General features: G+C 49.6%; 1 protein-coding gene across 1 annotated transcript in view; it reads left to right on the top strand.

Moving 5' to 3' along the window:
• LOC144175362 (cytochrome P450 2A12-like) overlaps positions 1-14,756 on the top strand; it is a 74,017-nt gene that overhangs the window by 20,341 nt on the left and 38,920 nt on the right. The window contains exons 2-3 of the mRNA XM_077704444.1: positions 1,733-1,941; positions 10,125-10,249. Of these exons, the coding sequence (XP_077560570.1) occupies positions 1,733-1,941; positions 10,125-10,249 (334 nt within the window). The remainder of the gene's footprint in view (positions 1-1,732; positions 1,942-10,124; positions 10,250-14,756) is intronic.

Here is a 14,756-nt window from a genome sequence, read left to right as displayed (position 1 = left end):
TTATAGACACCCTTTATCGCTTGTGAACTGCTTACTATGAATACTTCGAAGAATGCGTCCACCGAGGGATCAATTTTTTTTTCAAGTTGAAAAATAAAGGGAAAGTGAGTGTCCAGATTGTCTGTGATAACTAAGGCGTTTATTTCTTGATTTAGCTCCGCATTTCTACACAAGTATAGTTACGCATCTCTCTGCCCCATATATCGTGCGAAATAGCAGTTCATTTTTGGTCTGATGAGCCCTAAGAGACATACGACTTCAGCATTTCCGAAGCTGTACTGGGCTTTTTCATTCCTGTTCGAGCTATTCTGTTTCTTATGGACTTGTAGATGCTTTATTTTTTTCGGGGTTTCATTAACTTTCATTGGTTCTTCCTATAAGGTATGAATGGGCGCACATTGAGGGACGCGCAGCCGTGTAATATCATTATCATCATCCTCATCTTCCTATCTACACCAACTGCAGGGTAACGGCCTCTTCCATAGATCTCCAATCATCCCGGTCCTGTGCTAACTGCGAACAAATTATCATCGCGAACGTCTTGATCTTATCTGCCCATCAAACTTTCTTCCGCCCCCTGCCGCGCTTGCCTTCTCTAGGCATCCACTACCCTTAATGTGACCCACAGTTATCCAGCCTCCGTATTACATGCCTTGCCCTCATTCTCAATTTATTCGTAAATAGTTATTACCAAGCATTTGCTATTGACATCCCTGAGTCATATTTTTTATGGCGTATGTATTCGAAACAAAACTGCATTCATTGTCCGCGCTGCTGAACGAAACCAACTTCTCAATGTGCCAGTATCACGTCTAAACAGAGTGACAATAGAATGCAATCCTGCTGGCGTAACCGGAGGTGACAGTGGTGATATGCTTCTGACGTCGCCGATGCCCCCAAGAGCGGCCAAGAAGGGCACAGAACCGTGACCCCGGATAGCTGTTGCTGGCTTTCGAGCACTCTACCAAGACGCACCTGTTTTGTTAAAGTGCCCGAAACGTACTATTTGCTTAGAGGTGTCACCATAAGAACTTGTTGAGGGCTCCGTACGACAAAAACAAGCGAAGAAAAGGAAAACGCCCATGACCATTATCATAGCCTCGCTGCGCTCATCCAGAAAACGCCAGGGAGAAGCGGCGGCATGCGGCGCAGCGATCGCGAATCTCCAGGCGTATAGTAATAGTCAGAGATTTTTTTCCTGCTGTAATGTAAAGTATAGGTTTTCCTGTTCACTAAGATTGCGGCAAATAAATGATAGAAGTGGTTTGACGTGGGATGCCCAACATTTTCATCCCTCAGTCTCTGTCGAATTGCTCACTTTTTAAGGTTTTAACTCTCCAGGCCAGATATTTTGAGGTGTAACGAAGACGTATATATAATGCACATAGAATACAAGTTATCATATTCATGTTGCTTCCAGTTCACGTGCTCAGACGTTTCGGCATTGGATCCACAGTAGAGCCAACACTGGTATTTTGCATTTATAACAGTATCGTGTTTAAATTATTGTGCGCCATCACCAATGACAGTTTTCTTAGTAAGCCCTTAAAGAGAAGTTCAGAGTGAACTGTGGATCGCCGTGCTGCAGCATTTCAATAAGTTTTGCAGCTTGTACAGTTTTTATTTTTCCTGAAATTCTGCATTATTATGTTAACATGTCGGTTGAACCCTGTTTGATCCTTGATGATTTGTACGTTTAGGTATTCAACGGATGCTTATGTATTATTTTCAGGAGAGCTGTGTGGACTGGGCGTATCTTTTCATCTTGGCAGGCGCCATCAAGCTTTTACTTTGGCAAAAGAGGCAACGAAGTCTTGTTGCAAAAAAGCTGCCACCTGGCCCGAAGGGGCTTCCGATCATTGGACACCTGCTTTACCAAAAGAACGTATACAACTACCGAAGGTGCATAGAGCTGGCCAAGCAATACGGACCAGTTATAGGGTAAGCAGTTTAAGGGGCTAACTGCTCTTCAAATAGAATAAGGTAAAGACTAAGCACATTTATATGTAAGCAGTCGTGCCTCCCAGTGGATTACGCAGGAGACGCTGCTTTGAAGATGCGCTTTTCGCGAAACATGTTTGCTGAAATGACGTAAACGAGACTGGAAAGCTTACATCCAAGAGCCTAGAGGCACGCGCTCAATTTCTAAAGATTACGCATTGTACGAATATATCGGAGACTGCTTTTTCTATCTGGTTTGTCAAAAAAGCGCACTTCCACCATTTGCGTGTCCTAAGCGGGGTTGTCTACCTCTGCCATTGCAGTAAATGCACGTGACTGCTTACAGCTCCAGCCAGCGTGAAAACCAACCATCGATCGTTCCACCCAAAAGTACAGAGATATATCAACAAAAAGCAAAAAAACTTACTGCCTTTCCAATCTGTCAAGAAGGATGACGAGCAAAGCCGCGTGCTGTCCAAGGAGTGCACGAAACAAAAGATTGTTTGTAAATTGCTATCGAATGTACTTCCAAGATATATATCTGAATGTTACATGCAAGGACTAAAGTTTTTCTCTAGGGGACAAACATCGGTCTGTCCATTCCCACCCCGTAGAAGGTCATGAATTGAGAGTAGACGGAAATTTAAAGAGATTGACAACTTTACTGTGAGGTGCATGTTTGTGAAAAGTGGATAAAACTCTGCGTAAAGTGAGAGACACGTGACGGGCTATCTCTCATATAACTTAGTTCAGGACATTTTGGACAAACACACAGTTACAGCCTTTTCCTCTAACCATACTATCTTCGTACACGGCAATGTGTTGCCAGCAGACGGGAATTCAGTAGGATATACAACGCCCCCATTGAGCCACTCATTACGACAAGTAATGAAACTCGGCGTGATGGTGGATTCGTCTGAACGGCCAGTCAGCATAATTTTTACTCAAAATATCTGCACTAGAATGGGGTCGACGGACCCTTTTAGACTCTGGGTCGACCGCGTGTGATTTTTTGTGAACGCGACTTTCATTGGCGCACGGTACAACGGGAAACCGACATGTAAATAGCTTGGTTCCAAAGTAGAGCGCACGACCTTCGATACATGCTGCGCTATATAGCTACTATATTTAGACGATACTCCAATGAGAATCTTGCTCGGGCCGGCCCTTGTGTATGCAGAGAGTGCCAGTGTAACTGCGCCGAAATAGCCGAAATCCAGTGGAGGAGGCCTTTCCTCCGGCGCTACTTCAACCTGATGTGCATTTATACTTCCTCGGCACCTTATGCTACCTGACGGTGTGTTTCTGCTTGCGTAAACCTGCAAAGGTATGAGTTCGGTTTTCGTGAGCCAGCAATAAAGTCGCATGCTTAATGCGTAGATTTGAGGGTGAAAATTTACAGGGACGGGAAAAGGCATCATGTACGGGTGCCTACATACATAGATGATGCTTAGTTAGTGACGTGCCAGTGCCTCGAAGCCACCAGTTGTCATTGATTAACGCTATTAAAGGTACAGCCTCGTTGCGACCGCAAAACCCCCAGTTGCGCCCCGCCTTGTATTAATAGCTTTAGCTTTAGACCGGCAACACTCTTAGTAAATTATATAGCAACAATGGACCTCTTCCTGGCCAAGTAGAGCGCTCGTAGCAGGCAATAAGAAAAGCACAACTGGGGTTTTTTTGGCCATAGTTGCCCGTAACACTGTTGTGCAATATTGCGAATCACGAAGCACGTCCGCGGTGTTAGCCACGAGGCTTGAGTTGCATTCACACCGCTCGGAAGCCCGCCAGGGGGCCACGCGATGAAGACAAGCTCCACGTCGGCTCCGTTTTTCAATGTTTAATTTGTGGCTCATCAGTTCCCTGGCGTTTCTGAGTGGTACCCTGTGAATCGGCAAGGTGTAAGGACCTACCGGACACCACCGACCGACCATTTGGACCACTGGATGCGAATTTCTCGCCTCGGAAAACCACGCCAAGGCGGTGGCAGCGCTAGCCCTGGTTCTAGGGTTAGCGCGGCGGACCCTCGACTCGCCTTGACAGATCGACGGAGGATCGTCGTTTCATCTCTCCTGCCGTGGCTATGCAGCAACTCGTAGCTCTCCGCCACTCCGGCCAATCACCCATGGAAACAATAGTAGAAGGTGAGGACATTGATCCATCTGAAATGTCCGACCCGACTTGGGCCACTATCCGCCACAAGCAGTTCGCTCTCAAGGAGGCCGAGCAAAGGGCCGCCTCGCAGGCACGTGCCCATCTTGCTAGCTCCCCACCCACGCGCGGCCGGCGCGCGCCCAAGCGCCACCCACCCGCATCACCCCTGCCCGAAAAAGACGTCAAAATAATTCTCAGGCCCAGAGGGGGTCTCGCTCTGTCGACGGTGTCGGTAGCCGCTCTAGCCGATGCCATCCAGAGACAGGCCGGAGTCTCTCACAACGACGAAGACCAAGTGCGCATTCAGTCGACTTCTAACTTCATCATCGTAAGCACGCCGTCTGAAGATCGCGCACGCAACTACGAAAAGATCGTCACGCTTACGGTGCAGGGCAAGCAATACGCTACCTCTACGCACGTCGCCGCCCCGGCTAACACCACAACTGGCGTCATCTTCAATGTTCCTGAGACCGATACGGCCGAGCAGGTCCTCGATAGCGTCTGCCGCTACAATCCTGACTTACAAATTTTGGATGCCCGCCGACTCAACTCTTCCAATATTGTCAAGATCCTCTTTAATGGAACCCGAGTGCCCTTTTGGGTCCGATATCGTGCTGCAACTTACCGTTGCAAGCCCTTCCGACGCAAAACTGAGGCTTGCACGGCGTGTTGGCAGCCCGGACACCGACAGGACGTTTGCCCGAGCACGCAAATTGCCCAGCGCTGCCCCAAGTGTGGACTCTCCAGTGCACCCGACGACCACGAGTGCACTCCTAAGTGTATTGTGTGTGACGGTCCCCACCTGACTGGTTCAGCTGAGTGTCCTCGCCGCTACCAACCTCGCCGGCAGCCGCTTACGTACGCACAGGCGGCCAACTCCAAGGCAGCATCCGCCACCAAGGAGGAGGACTTTCCGCCTCTCCTGAACAAGCTCCCCTCCAAGACTGCTGGCATACACAACGCCACGAAGCAAGACGCTGCCAAGAAACATCACCAGGTGAGCTGCACACGCTCGTTGCCCAGTAGCGCTCCGTCGAAACCTCCATTCCTCCCCCACAACAGCGACCCTCACTTAGAGCTTATTAAGGAGCTGCGTGCCATTCGTGCCGAGGTAGCTACCCTCAGGCAGGAGAACGCGTCTCTTAAACGCGAACTTCAACTCGCGAAAAAGCAACCCTCTCCGACGTCTCCTCCTGAGAATGAGCCCATACAAATGGATATACAGTTGTCTCCCCCCTCGCAATCTCCTGAAACCACCGAGCCCGCCGCGTCTCCCCCGCCCAAACGCAAGGCTGTCTCGACCGGCGACTCGCCCTGCGCTTCCACGCGGGATGAAAAGCTAGAAATCCTGGAACAAACAATCGCCAGCCACAGAGAGGAATACCTACAACTCCACAACGTCCTCCTACAAAATCAGACGGCTCTTCAGTCTACCATTGAGATGATGCGCCTCGATTTCCGCAACTTTATTGGGTCTCAGGCCGTAGCTCACAATACCCCCCTCCCCCCCGCGGACGAGGATGATGTCTAAATGCCGTAGCCCATTGGTTGTGTGGCAGTGGAATTGCCGAGGGTTCACCCGCAAGCGACACAACCTTCAACAACTAATCTCGACAGAAGCTACTCCTCCCACCCTCATCGCTATCCAAGAACCTGGTAAACACATTAAATTAACAGGCTATCAATCCTTTCATACTCCCAACAACCCGTACACAGCGGTGCTTGTTCAGCGCAACATTCCTGCGGACCATCACGTCTTCGACAGTATCTCTATTCCGCATGATTTAGTCGTCCTCTATCCGCCAAAGCGCACTGCCTCTAGGCTATATGTCCTCAATGTCTATAGCAGCCCCAAAGCACACACGCATAACTTCAGCAACTTACTTACGCTGACCAAGCGAGCGGCTGCTCACCACCCTCTAATTATACTTGGAGATTTTAACGCCCCGCATACAACCTGGGGTTACACGCGTACAACCAAGAAAGGGAGGCTGCTCTGGGAGGTGGTGCAGGCGCGAAGGCTCGCAGTCGAATCTGATCCCACCGTCCCCACTCGGATCGGTAACAGTGCCCAAACCGATACCTCCCCGGACCTGACGCTCTCGCACCGAGTCAAAGAACTGAAATGGCACTGCACTCCTCACACTTTGGGCAGTGACCATTTTATTATTCAGTCCACTCTCCAACTCGATACATCACTCGCCCCACGGTTACGGCAGACCCACATCACCGACTGGCCAGCATTCAGGGAGACCTGTCAGGGGCAGGAGCCACCCGACGATGATATGTCGGTCCAGAGTTGGCTTAGTAGCCTTATAGATATTAAGAAAACTCATGACCTCCCTTTGGACCCAGACATTCCTTCAGAAACAGTCGACACGCGTTTGCAACATCTATGGGAGGCTTACACAAGCCTCCAAACGCGATGGCGCCGACAAAAACACAATCGCCGTCTACGACTAAAACTAGCCCGCCTCGATAAAACGATTGAGACCTACACAGCCGAATTAGCCCGAGCTCAGTGGGGGCAATTTTGCGACAGCATGAGAGGTAACCTCGGCATGCGTCGTACATGGGCTATTTTAAGGAACATGCTCGACCCAACCCACTCTAAAACGACTAGCCGAAATCGTCTAACTACAATCATACACAAATTTGACGGAACTAACGAGCAACTTCTATCAAGACTCCGGGACCTATACCTAGCACAGGGTACTCAGGAGCCCCTCCCTGTTTACGGGGGCTCTGAAAACTCAGACATGGACCGCGCAATCACGGTTTCGGAGGTTCGCGCCGCATTAATAAAAATTCGCCCGGGCTCGGCACCTGGGGAAGACGGCGTTACCAACAAGCTCCTTCGCAACCTGGATGATCAATCCATCGAGATCTTAACGCGCTATTACAACCATCACTGGGAAGCCGGTACCATCCCCCCCGAATGGAAGCACGCAAAGGTCTCGCTCATTCCTAAACCCGGCAAGCCTCTCGACCTCGCGCATCTCCGGCCCATTTCCCTCACCTCTTGTGTAGGAAAAGTCCTTGAACATGTCATTCACGCACGCTTGGTTCAGCATCTCACCCACACAGGACAATTCCCCCACACCATGTTCGGCTTTCGGGCCGGACTCTCCACTCAGGACGTTCACCTCCAACTAAAGCACGACATTATAACTCCCCAGTCTCGTGTAGACTCTGCAGCGATACTCGCCCTCGATTTGCGAAAGGCTTTCGACCGAGTCTCCCACAAAGCCATTCTGCAAAACCTGACAGCCCTAGCCCCGGGGGCTCGTGCTTACAATTACATTCGCGATTTCCTTACCGATCGCACTGCAGTCCTTCAGATCAACGACCTGCGCTCTGACATAATACACCTACCCTCAATAGGTACCCCGCAGGGCGCTGTCCTGTCACCACTGTTATTCAATATAGCGATGATTAATCTCCCCCAGCAGTTGAATAACATACCATCCCTTCATCACAGTCTTTATGCCGACGACATCACCTTGTGGACGACCGGGGGCAGTGATGGGCACATTGAGGATACCCTTCAACAAGGAGCAGATGTCGTCGCTGCCTACGCTCGTGGCATTGGACTTGAATGCTCACCGGAGAAAACGGAGCTACTAATCCTTCCTGCTAAACGTGCCAGCAGAAGCACTTCTCCTCCGGACATTACAATCCGAGTTCACGAACAGCCCGTTCCCCAGGTGCAATGCCTGAAAATCTTAGGCCTATACATACAGAGCAACCGTGCTAACACCACGTTCATAGCACACCTCACTTCTCAGGTGAATCAAACTATCAATCTCATACGTCGTATAGCTACCCGAAATCAGGGGCTCAAAGAGGCAGAGCGCCTTCGGCTGATACAGGCTTTCATTATTAGTCGCATCACTTACTCTCTTCCCTACTTGCTACCTTCGCCCACCGAATTAGCTAAAATTAATTGTCTAATTAGGAAAATTTATAAAACAGCGCTGCAGGTACCTCAGAGCACATCCACTGCCCGCCTTGAATCACTTGGGGTCTTTAACACCGCCGAAGAGTTGATTGAGGCGCATCTCTTGAGTCAGCTCACTCGTCTCACAGCCACGCTCTCAGGCAGAATGCTTCTCCGACGGCTGCGCCTTGACAGCCCATTCTTTATCGACGCGCCCATTCCCCTTCCCAGCCACATTCATGAGCTAATAACGGTTAGACCCATACCGCGCAATATGCACCCGACGTTTCATCGAGCGCGCAGGGAGCACAGGGCGAGGACGTTAACCAAGCGGTACCCAATCACCCCCTCCACCGTCTACGTCGACGCTGCGAGATACAGGAGCCGTGAAGCTTATGCGGTAGCGGTCATTAATGGCCCTGACGCCCCTCCGCTTGCTTCCCTTACTCTGTACACTAACTCCCCGGCGACCGCGGAAGAGGCGGCAGTAGCCCTAGCCTTTACCCTCAGGCCGCCCCCCTCCATCGTAATCTCCGATTCCAAAACGGCCGTTCAAAATTTCGCCAAAGGAATGATCTCGCCTTTGGCCCTCAAAATCCTTCTTCAAAATTCTCCCACCACCCCAGTCGAGCTGGTATGGACTCCGGCCCATGCGGGTGTGTGGGGGAACGAGGCAGCACACAGGGCCGCTCGAGAGCTCACCGTCCGAGCTGGTCCTGGCCTTGAGCCCTTCCACGGAGCCCTATCAGCCCGCGACAGACTTGTTACCTTCAACGACATAACCTCGCACTACCGCCTCTCCCGCCGCCAACTACCCCCAGCCGCTCCGACCTTCTCCAACGAAGAGGAACGCCTATGGCGACTCACCCAGACACACGTACTCCCCTGCCGATATCGACTTCACCTTATCTACCCTTCTTTGTACCCCACCCCTTTGTGCCCCGACTGCGGGTCCCTCGATACCCAAGACCACTGCATGTGGCAGTGCCCCCAAAACCCATTCCCCCCCTTCACAGACGGAGAGCACTGGGCGAAGGCGTTGTGCAGCTCGGACCGTGAGGTCCAGGCTAAGGTCATTCAGCGAGCTGCAATGGTCACCGGCCGGTTACCACCGCCGGTCACCCGCCACCCAGACTAGCCCCATGGGGCTCAAATAAAGTTTCTCTCTCTCTCTCTCTCTCACACCGCTCTCCGCTTTTTGGGTGCAACGCACTTCAAAAGCTCGCCTTTTCGTCGTAGGTCGCCCCACGGCGCACTGTGATCATGGAGTCGCACACAAGCTTAGAAAAAAAAGCCGTTTGTACACTTATAACCGTTGGAAACCCATGAACCGCTTGCGCTTGTCATTCATCTCCCCGTTGTTTAGCGCAAAGAAACCTGCAGGTACAATTGAGGCAAAATACAGGTGATTAACTGGCAGCCCCCGCGTTCATTGATTTGGGAATGCTCGTTGGGTTGGTTTTTATGATAGGAAGCGGAGAAAAGTGGCAGCGCAAAAAAAAAAAAAAACATGGCGCTTTCCAAAATGTGCTGTAAGGCGCCGGCACGTGCGGAATGAAAAGCAATATCACACAAAACAAAACTTCCGCTCGCGCTGTTTGTGGCAGCGGGCGCGCAAGCACAGCGGAGGCGGCAAGTTTTAAATGCGTTGGACAAACCCCTGTTCAATTCATCAGGAGAGGAGTGAGGCTAGACGGCGAAGAGCGTGATGTGTCGTAGCAGTAAGCGTATAACGGCGCCACAGCCCATTAGGGCGAATCACAATCACTGCTCTGCACTCCCGACAGCTTGCACGTTGAATGGAACGGCTTTGATTTTTAACTTCATGCGTAAAGGTCTCTCTTTGAGCCCGCTGTTGACGAAATTTAGTACCTTTTGTTATGCCGGTGGCTGACCGCTCGATGACTTATGCTATGTAGCAGCTCCCGTATGCAGTTGATCCCCGTGTCCCTAACACACCCGGTAAAGACGGTATCTGCGATAAGGGAGAGCCACGGGTAGTAATGGCGGATCCCTCAAGCGCATACGCAGATCGAAAGCTGTGTCAGGCTGTGCCCAACACGATGTTCATTCTCTACCTTTGTTGCAGGTTTACGGTTGGTACTAAATACGTTGTGGTTCTCAACAATTTCAAGTCAATTAAGGAGGTGCTGTCACGGGACGAATTGCTGTATCGGCCCGAAAACAGCATAACTGGGCAGCCCGAGTTCAAAGGTAAGGGGTCAGCAAGCCCAGCGCTGTGTTCAACGTTTATGCCTTATCGTCCAATAGCTGCACAATTATCCAAATGATTTGTCATTTCATCACACGGAGGGAGTACGTCTCGGCATATATAAATTTAAGTTTAAATTAAAAGCACACATTTTGTTTTTTTAAAGAAAGCATCTAAATGGAGCTTTTAGAGCACTGTACGAGCCGATTTTCCAGGACTTGGCCCGGCCCTGGCTCGTTTTAGGGCCGGCCGGCCTGCCTTCCCGAGCATAAGAAGATTGATTAGCCGCGTTCGTCCCGGCCATGGACCACAATTATTCCACTTGAAAGACAATCTGCCCACAGCCGCTAAAGAAGCTCTTCTTTCTACAATCAATCAATCCTCCGAGCAAGGAACGGTCAACGAAGACCTGAAGCTAACCATCATTCATCCCATTCCTAAGCCTTGAAAAGACTCTCGTCAACCTGGAAACCTTAGACCGATTGCCCTCACACCTATTATTTGCAAGCTCACCGAGAGAATCATCAACAACCGGCTGCAATACCATCTCGAGCAAACGGCCTGGTTACACCCATCCCAAACCTGTTTCCGGCCGGACGTGAGTACCCACGACTATATTTTTGTGATTAATTGAAAATCTAGAGTATAATATAGAAAATCTATAGAGTGATAATATAAAATCTCGAACACACTTACCTGATTACCTTCTGGCCGTCGATATGCGCAAGGCATTTGACAACGTCAGCCAGCATGTCATTCTTCAAGAACTTGCAGCTGCGTTCCCCAGTCAGCAAGCTCAGAACTGTATATGCAGCTTCCTGGAGCACCGACCAATTAATTCCACAGTAAGAGCTCCCAGTGGACAGCTCAAACTTTTTTTCTTGATAGGGGAGTTCCCGAAGGATCAATACCCGGCCCAATTTTCTTCAACTTGGCCATAAACAGAGTGGCTCGCGCACTAGAGCGAAACACCTCAGCCCGATTTGCTATTTACGGCGATGACATTGTCGTCTGGACGGAAGCGGCTGATTACAATTGCAGAGAGCACATACAAACTGAACTACAGGGCGAAGTTTTCAGCTTGAAAACTCCCTCGCAGAACTTGGCTTGGAACTTTCACCCAGCAAAATAGAATTCCTGAGTATAGATGGACGGCGACTAACAAACCCGGCCGCACAACTGACACTTCAAATGGGCACTGAAACTTTAACCTCGAAAAATGGCACTATCCGACTACTCGGCGTCGAGGTTAGTAGCTGCAAAAGTCCCCACGCGTGGATTCGTACCCTACGCACAACCTGGCGACAGACAATACACCTAATTTCCCGCATATCAAGCGAATTCGGCGGATCCAGCCAACGGGCCTGTCTTACGCTTGCGCGAGTGGTGGTGGTCGGCAGAATCACTTATGGAATACCAGCGTACATTCTTTCACAAAAACATATACGGGACCTGAATGTCCTGTACCGTGCAACGATCCGGACAATCACTGGGCTCCCTAAACATACCTGCATTGATATCCTCGAACAGACCGCTCAACTGCCACCACTCACCAGCATAGTGGAGGAAACGCAACTAAAGCACCGGAAACGCCTTGCCCTAACACCGCAAGGCCAAGCATACAGACGATGGGATCTGCAAAAGAGCGAAGTCGACACCACGCTAATACCCCCTTCAATCCCACCCTGGGATCGTTCAACAACCAGTATCGTGCGCCGGAAACCAATGCCAAGGCGAAACACGGCTGTACGGGAACGATATATACTGAAACTGAAGCAAGACAAAGGTCTTGATGATTGGGACATCTTCACAGATGCCTCACTTGACGGTGTTCAAGCGGACGTTGCCTGGGTATGCCCTGAACAGCCTGCCCTGAAAGGCCGCCGCCAAATAGCGCACACCTACGCCCTCGCCAAAGAAGCTGAATTGCTTGGAATACTCGTGGCGCTGCAACAACTGCAACACTCTTCACCAACTAACGTCACCAAGTTCAGACTAATTACGGACTCATACAGCGTTACAGCGTTACACGAGCTCAACAAGGCCTACACTCACAATGCAACTGCAAAGCACATCATAGCACTAATACAGACCCTCCTGCAACAAGGCACGATTGTTCGACTTGCGTGGACAGCTGGTCACACGGTTGGAGCAGATGGAAATCCGCAAGCCCACCACGCTGCAAGGGCGTGCCTCCTAACCTCTCCTCCTATGATTTATAACCCTCCGCTGGCGTCCAGTCCAGTAACATGGCATTTCCAGCGCCAACGCTTGCAACAAGAAAGCCGTAAGCAGCTCCAAGATATTACCCCCCAGGGCTTCCTGCCTGCTGGAATACCCCTCAGACGGCAAGAAGAAATTTTTAGTAACAAGGCCTACGAAACCGCGGCATAAACGACTAACGTAACACGAAAATGGTATAACGGCGCCACTTCCCTCACATCGGCACCCACGTGTACCTTTTGTGGGCAGGCTACAACGCCTAACCTGTATCATTTAATTTGGCACTGCACGACATACGACAAGGGCAGAGCCGCCCTGCTTGATATTTGGCCACTGCCATCTGACGCTCACGCGCAATTACAGCTACTCCGGAGTAACGCATCCTTACTCGCAGCAATAGGCCGATACGCACTAAAGAGTTGCCTCTACAAAGCAGTAAAGAGTGGGCCTGACCATATGTTTCTTTAGGCGGCACCCAAGAACGAAAACGCCCATGAAAGGACTTATGATCCCACAATGAACTTTAGTGGCATCCCTCTTCATCCTCTCCCCACTTACCTCCTTCCCCACCAAAGGGCTTTGTGCCTTCTTTAAATAAAGCACATTCATTCATTCATTCTTAAAAGCGTTCGACAGCGCTTTTCTGACACAGGAACTCAAATACTCCCTGAATTCCCCAGGTGGCTGAGCTGAGAATCACATGCATAGAAGATTTGTACAGGGTCATTCTTCTCCGATCGCTATTTTGCAGTGAATTTATTTATTTATTTATTGCTCACTAGATTACCTCACGTCCCCTTTTATGTGACATTGCGTGAGGGCTTCCACATTCCATTGAAAACCGACGGGAAGAAAAACAAAATTCCCCCAATCAATCCTTTGAAGGTGGTTGGAAAGCGAAGCTGTAAACGACATCCACAACGATTACCCATGTACGTATCTTAATTTCACACACATAGCTCTACAGTAAGTAAAACCACAGAAAAGTAAAATGCACTTAACCATACCCTTTATTACTTCAGATATATTTTTTTTGCTAAGGTTAAATAAATGCATGATTCATAAATGGTGGTTGGTTGAGTGGTATTGGTGAAGAACATGAGTGGAAACTGTTTTTATAGTTTTAAAGGAAGCTGAAACCTGGTGTTAGACGATATCCCTTTTCATCTCTGCCGCTGCTGACGGAGGCAAGGAGATCGGCGGCAGAGATGGAGGAGACGTGAGAGGCCATGCGTTGGTGGAAACTACGTTTAATTTTTATAACTCCTACCGCATGCGCAAGGCACGCACTTGGCCGCTACACGTGCCGTGGGCGGAGGGCAGAGCGCCGCGAGATGTCCCGTGACGCTGTCACGTGCCATTCAGCGAGAACGCATGGGGTAATCCCGCAAATCTGCTTGTTGAGTGCACCGTCTGTATACCACCGCGTCTGCGTGGGCTCGTAGCTCAAAGGGTAAGACAATAGACACTCGCTCTGTTTCTCTATTCGTTCCAAAATCATTCTCAGCTGTGCCAGTAACTTTTTTTTATTTGTTGGCGGGAGTTTTCTGTTGACACCAACCGTCTTGAGAGAACCGTTGGGAGGAAGAGATAAAAATGTTCGCTTCAAAATACAAGAGCAAATTGAGTGCAACCCAACCAAATTTAGTGTTACACCCTGCAACACTCTACACGCTAGGTGACCTGTAGTACCAAAAAAAAAACTCGACAAATTCACAAGACATGTCCAAGTGAGAAGCTCACCAATATATGCACCCAAAGAATTCTAAAAAAGACATTATAAAAATATTACAAACACAGGCAGTAAAAGTACCTTAAAAAATCAAGTTATTCTACGCACGTTGACGCGAAAACTAAAATCATGAAAGAAAGAAGTGAGTTATTCAGTCCTACATAACAGACTAGACGAGAATTTGTAGAATTCGTGGGGATCAGATACCGAGGCAATATGACTTGGAAAATATTACCTTCATGATGTGGCTAGTGAGGATGCAGATGGGGTGCGCCGAATACTTGCAAGCAAGATGCAGTCTTATGCAAAAACTAGAGCGCCTCAGCCCAGGACCAATGACCTTCAAAGTATTTCTTGGGATTTGTTCTCCCCACCATCTCAATGCAAAGTACTAGCGGCGTTGTGACTTACAGTTTATAAATACAGGACCTTCAGGCTGCTTCATGGCACTACTGACTGAAACTGAAGTTTAATTTTTTAATCTTTTTCTCCATCGTGAGCATCCGTATGATTAAAAAAGCATTTAGCTCGTTAGGGAAGCGTTTGAAGATTTT

This window comes from Haemaphysalis longicornis, unplaced genomic scaffold (genome assembly GCF_048455015.1).
Source record: "Haemaphysalis longicornis isolate Haplotype H1 unplaced genomic scaffold, Haemaphysalis longicornis Haplotype H1 scaffold_3, whole genome shotgun sequence".
Classification (NCBI taxonomy): Eukaryota; Metazoa; Arthropoda; class Arachnida; order Ixodida; family Ixodidae; genus Haemaphysalis; species Haemaphysalis longicornis.
This window is presented reverse-complemented; position numbering and strand designations above follow the sequence as displayed.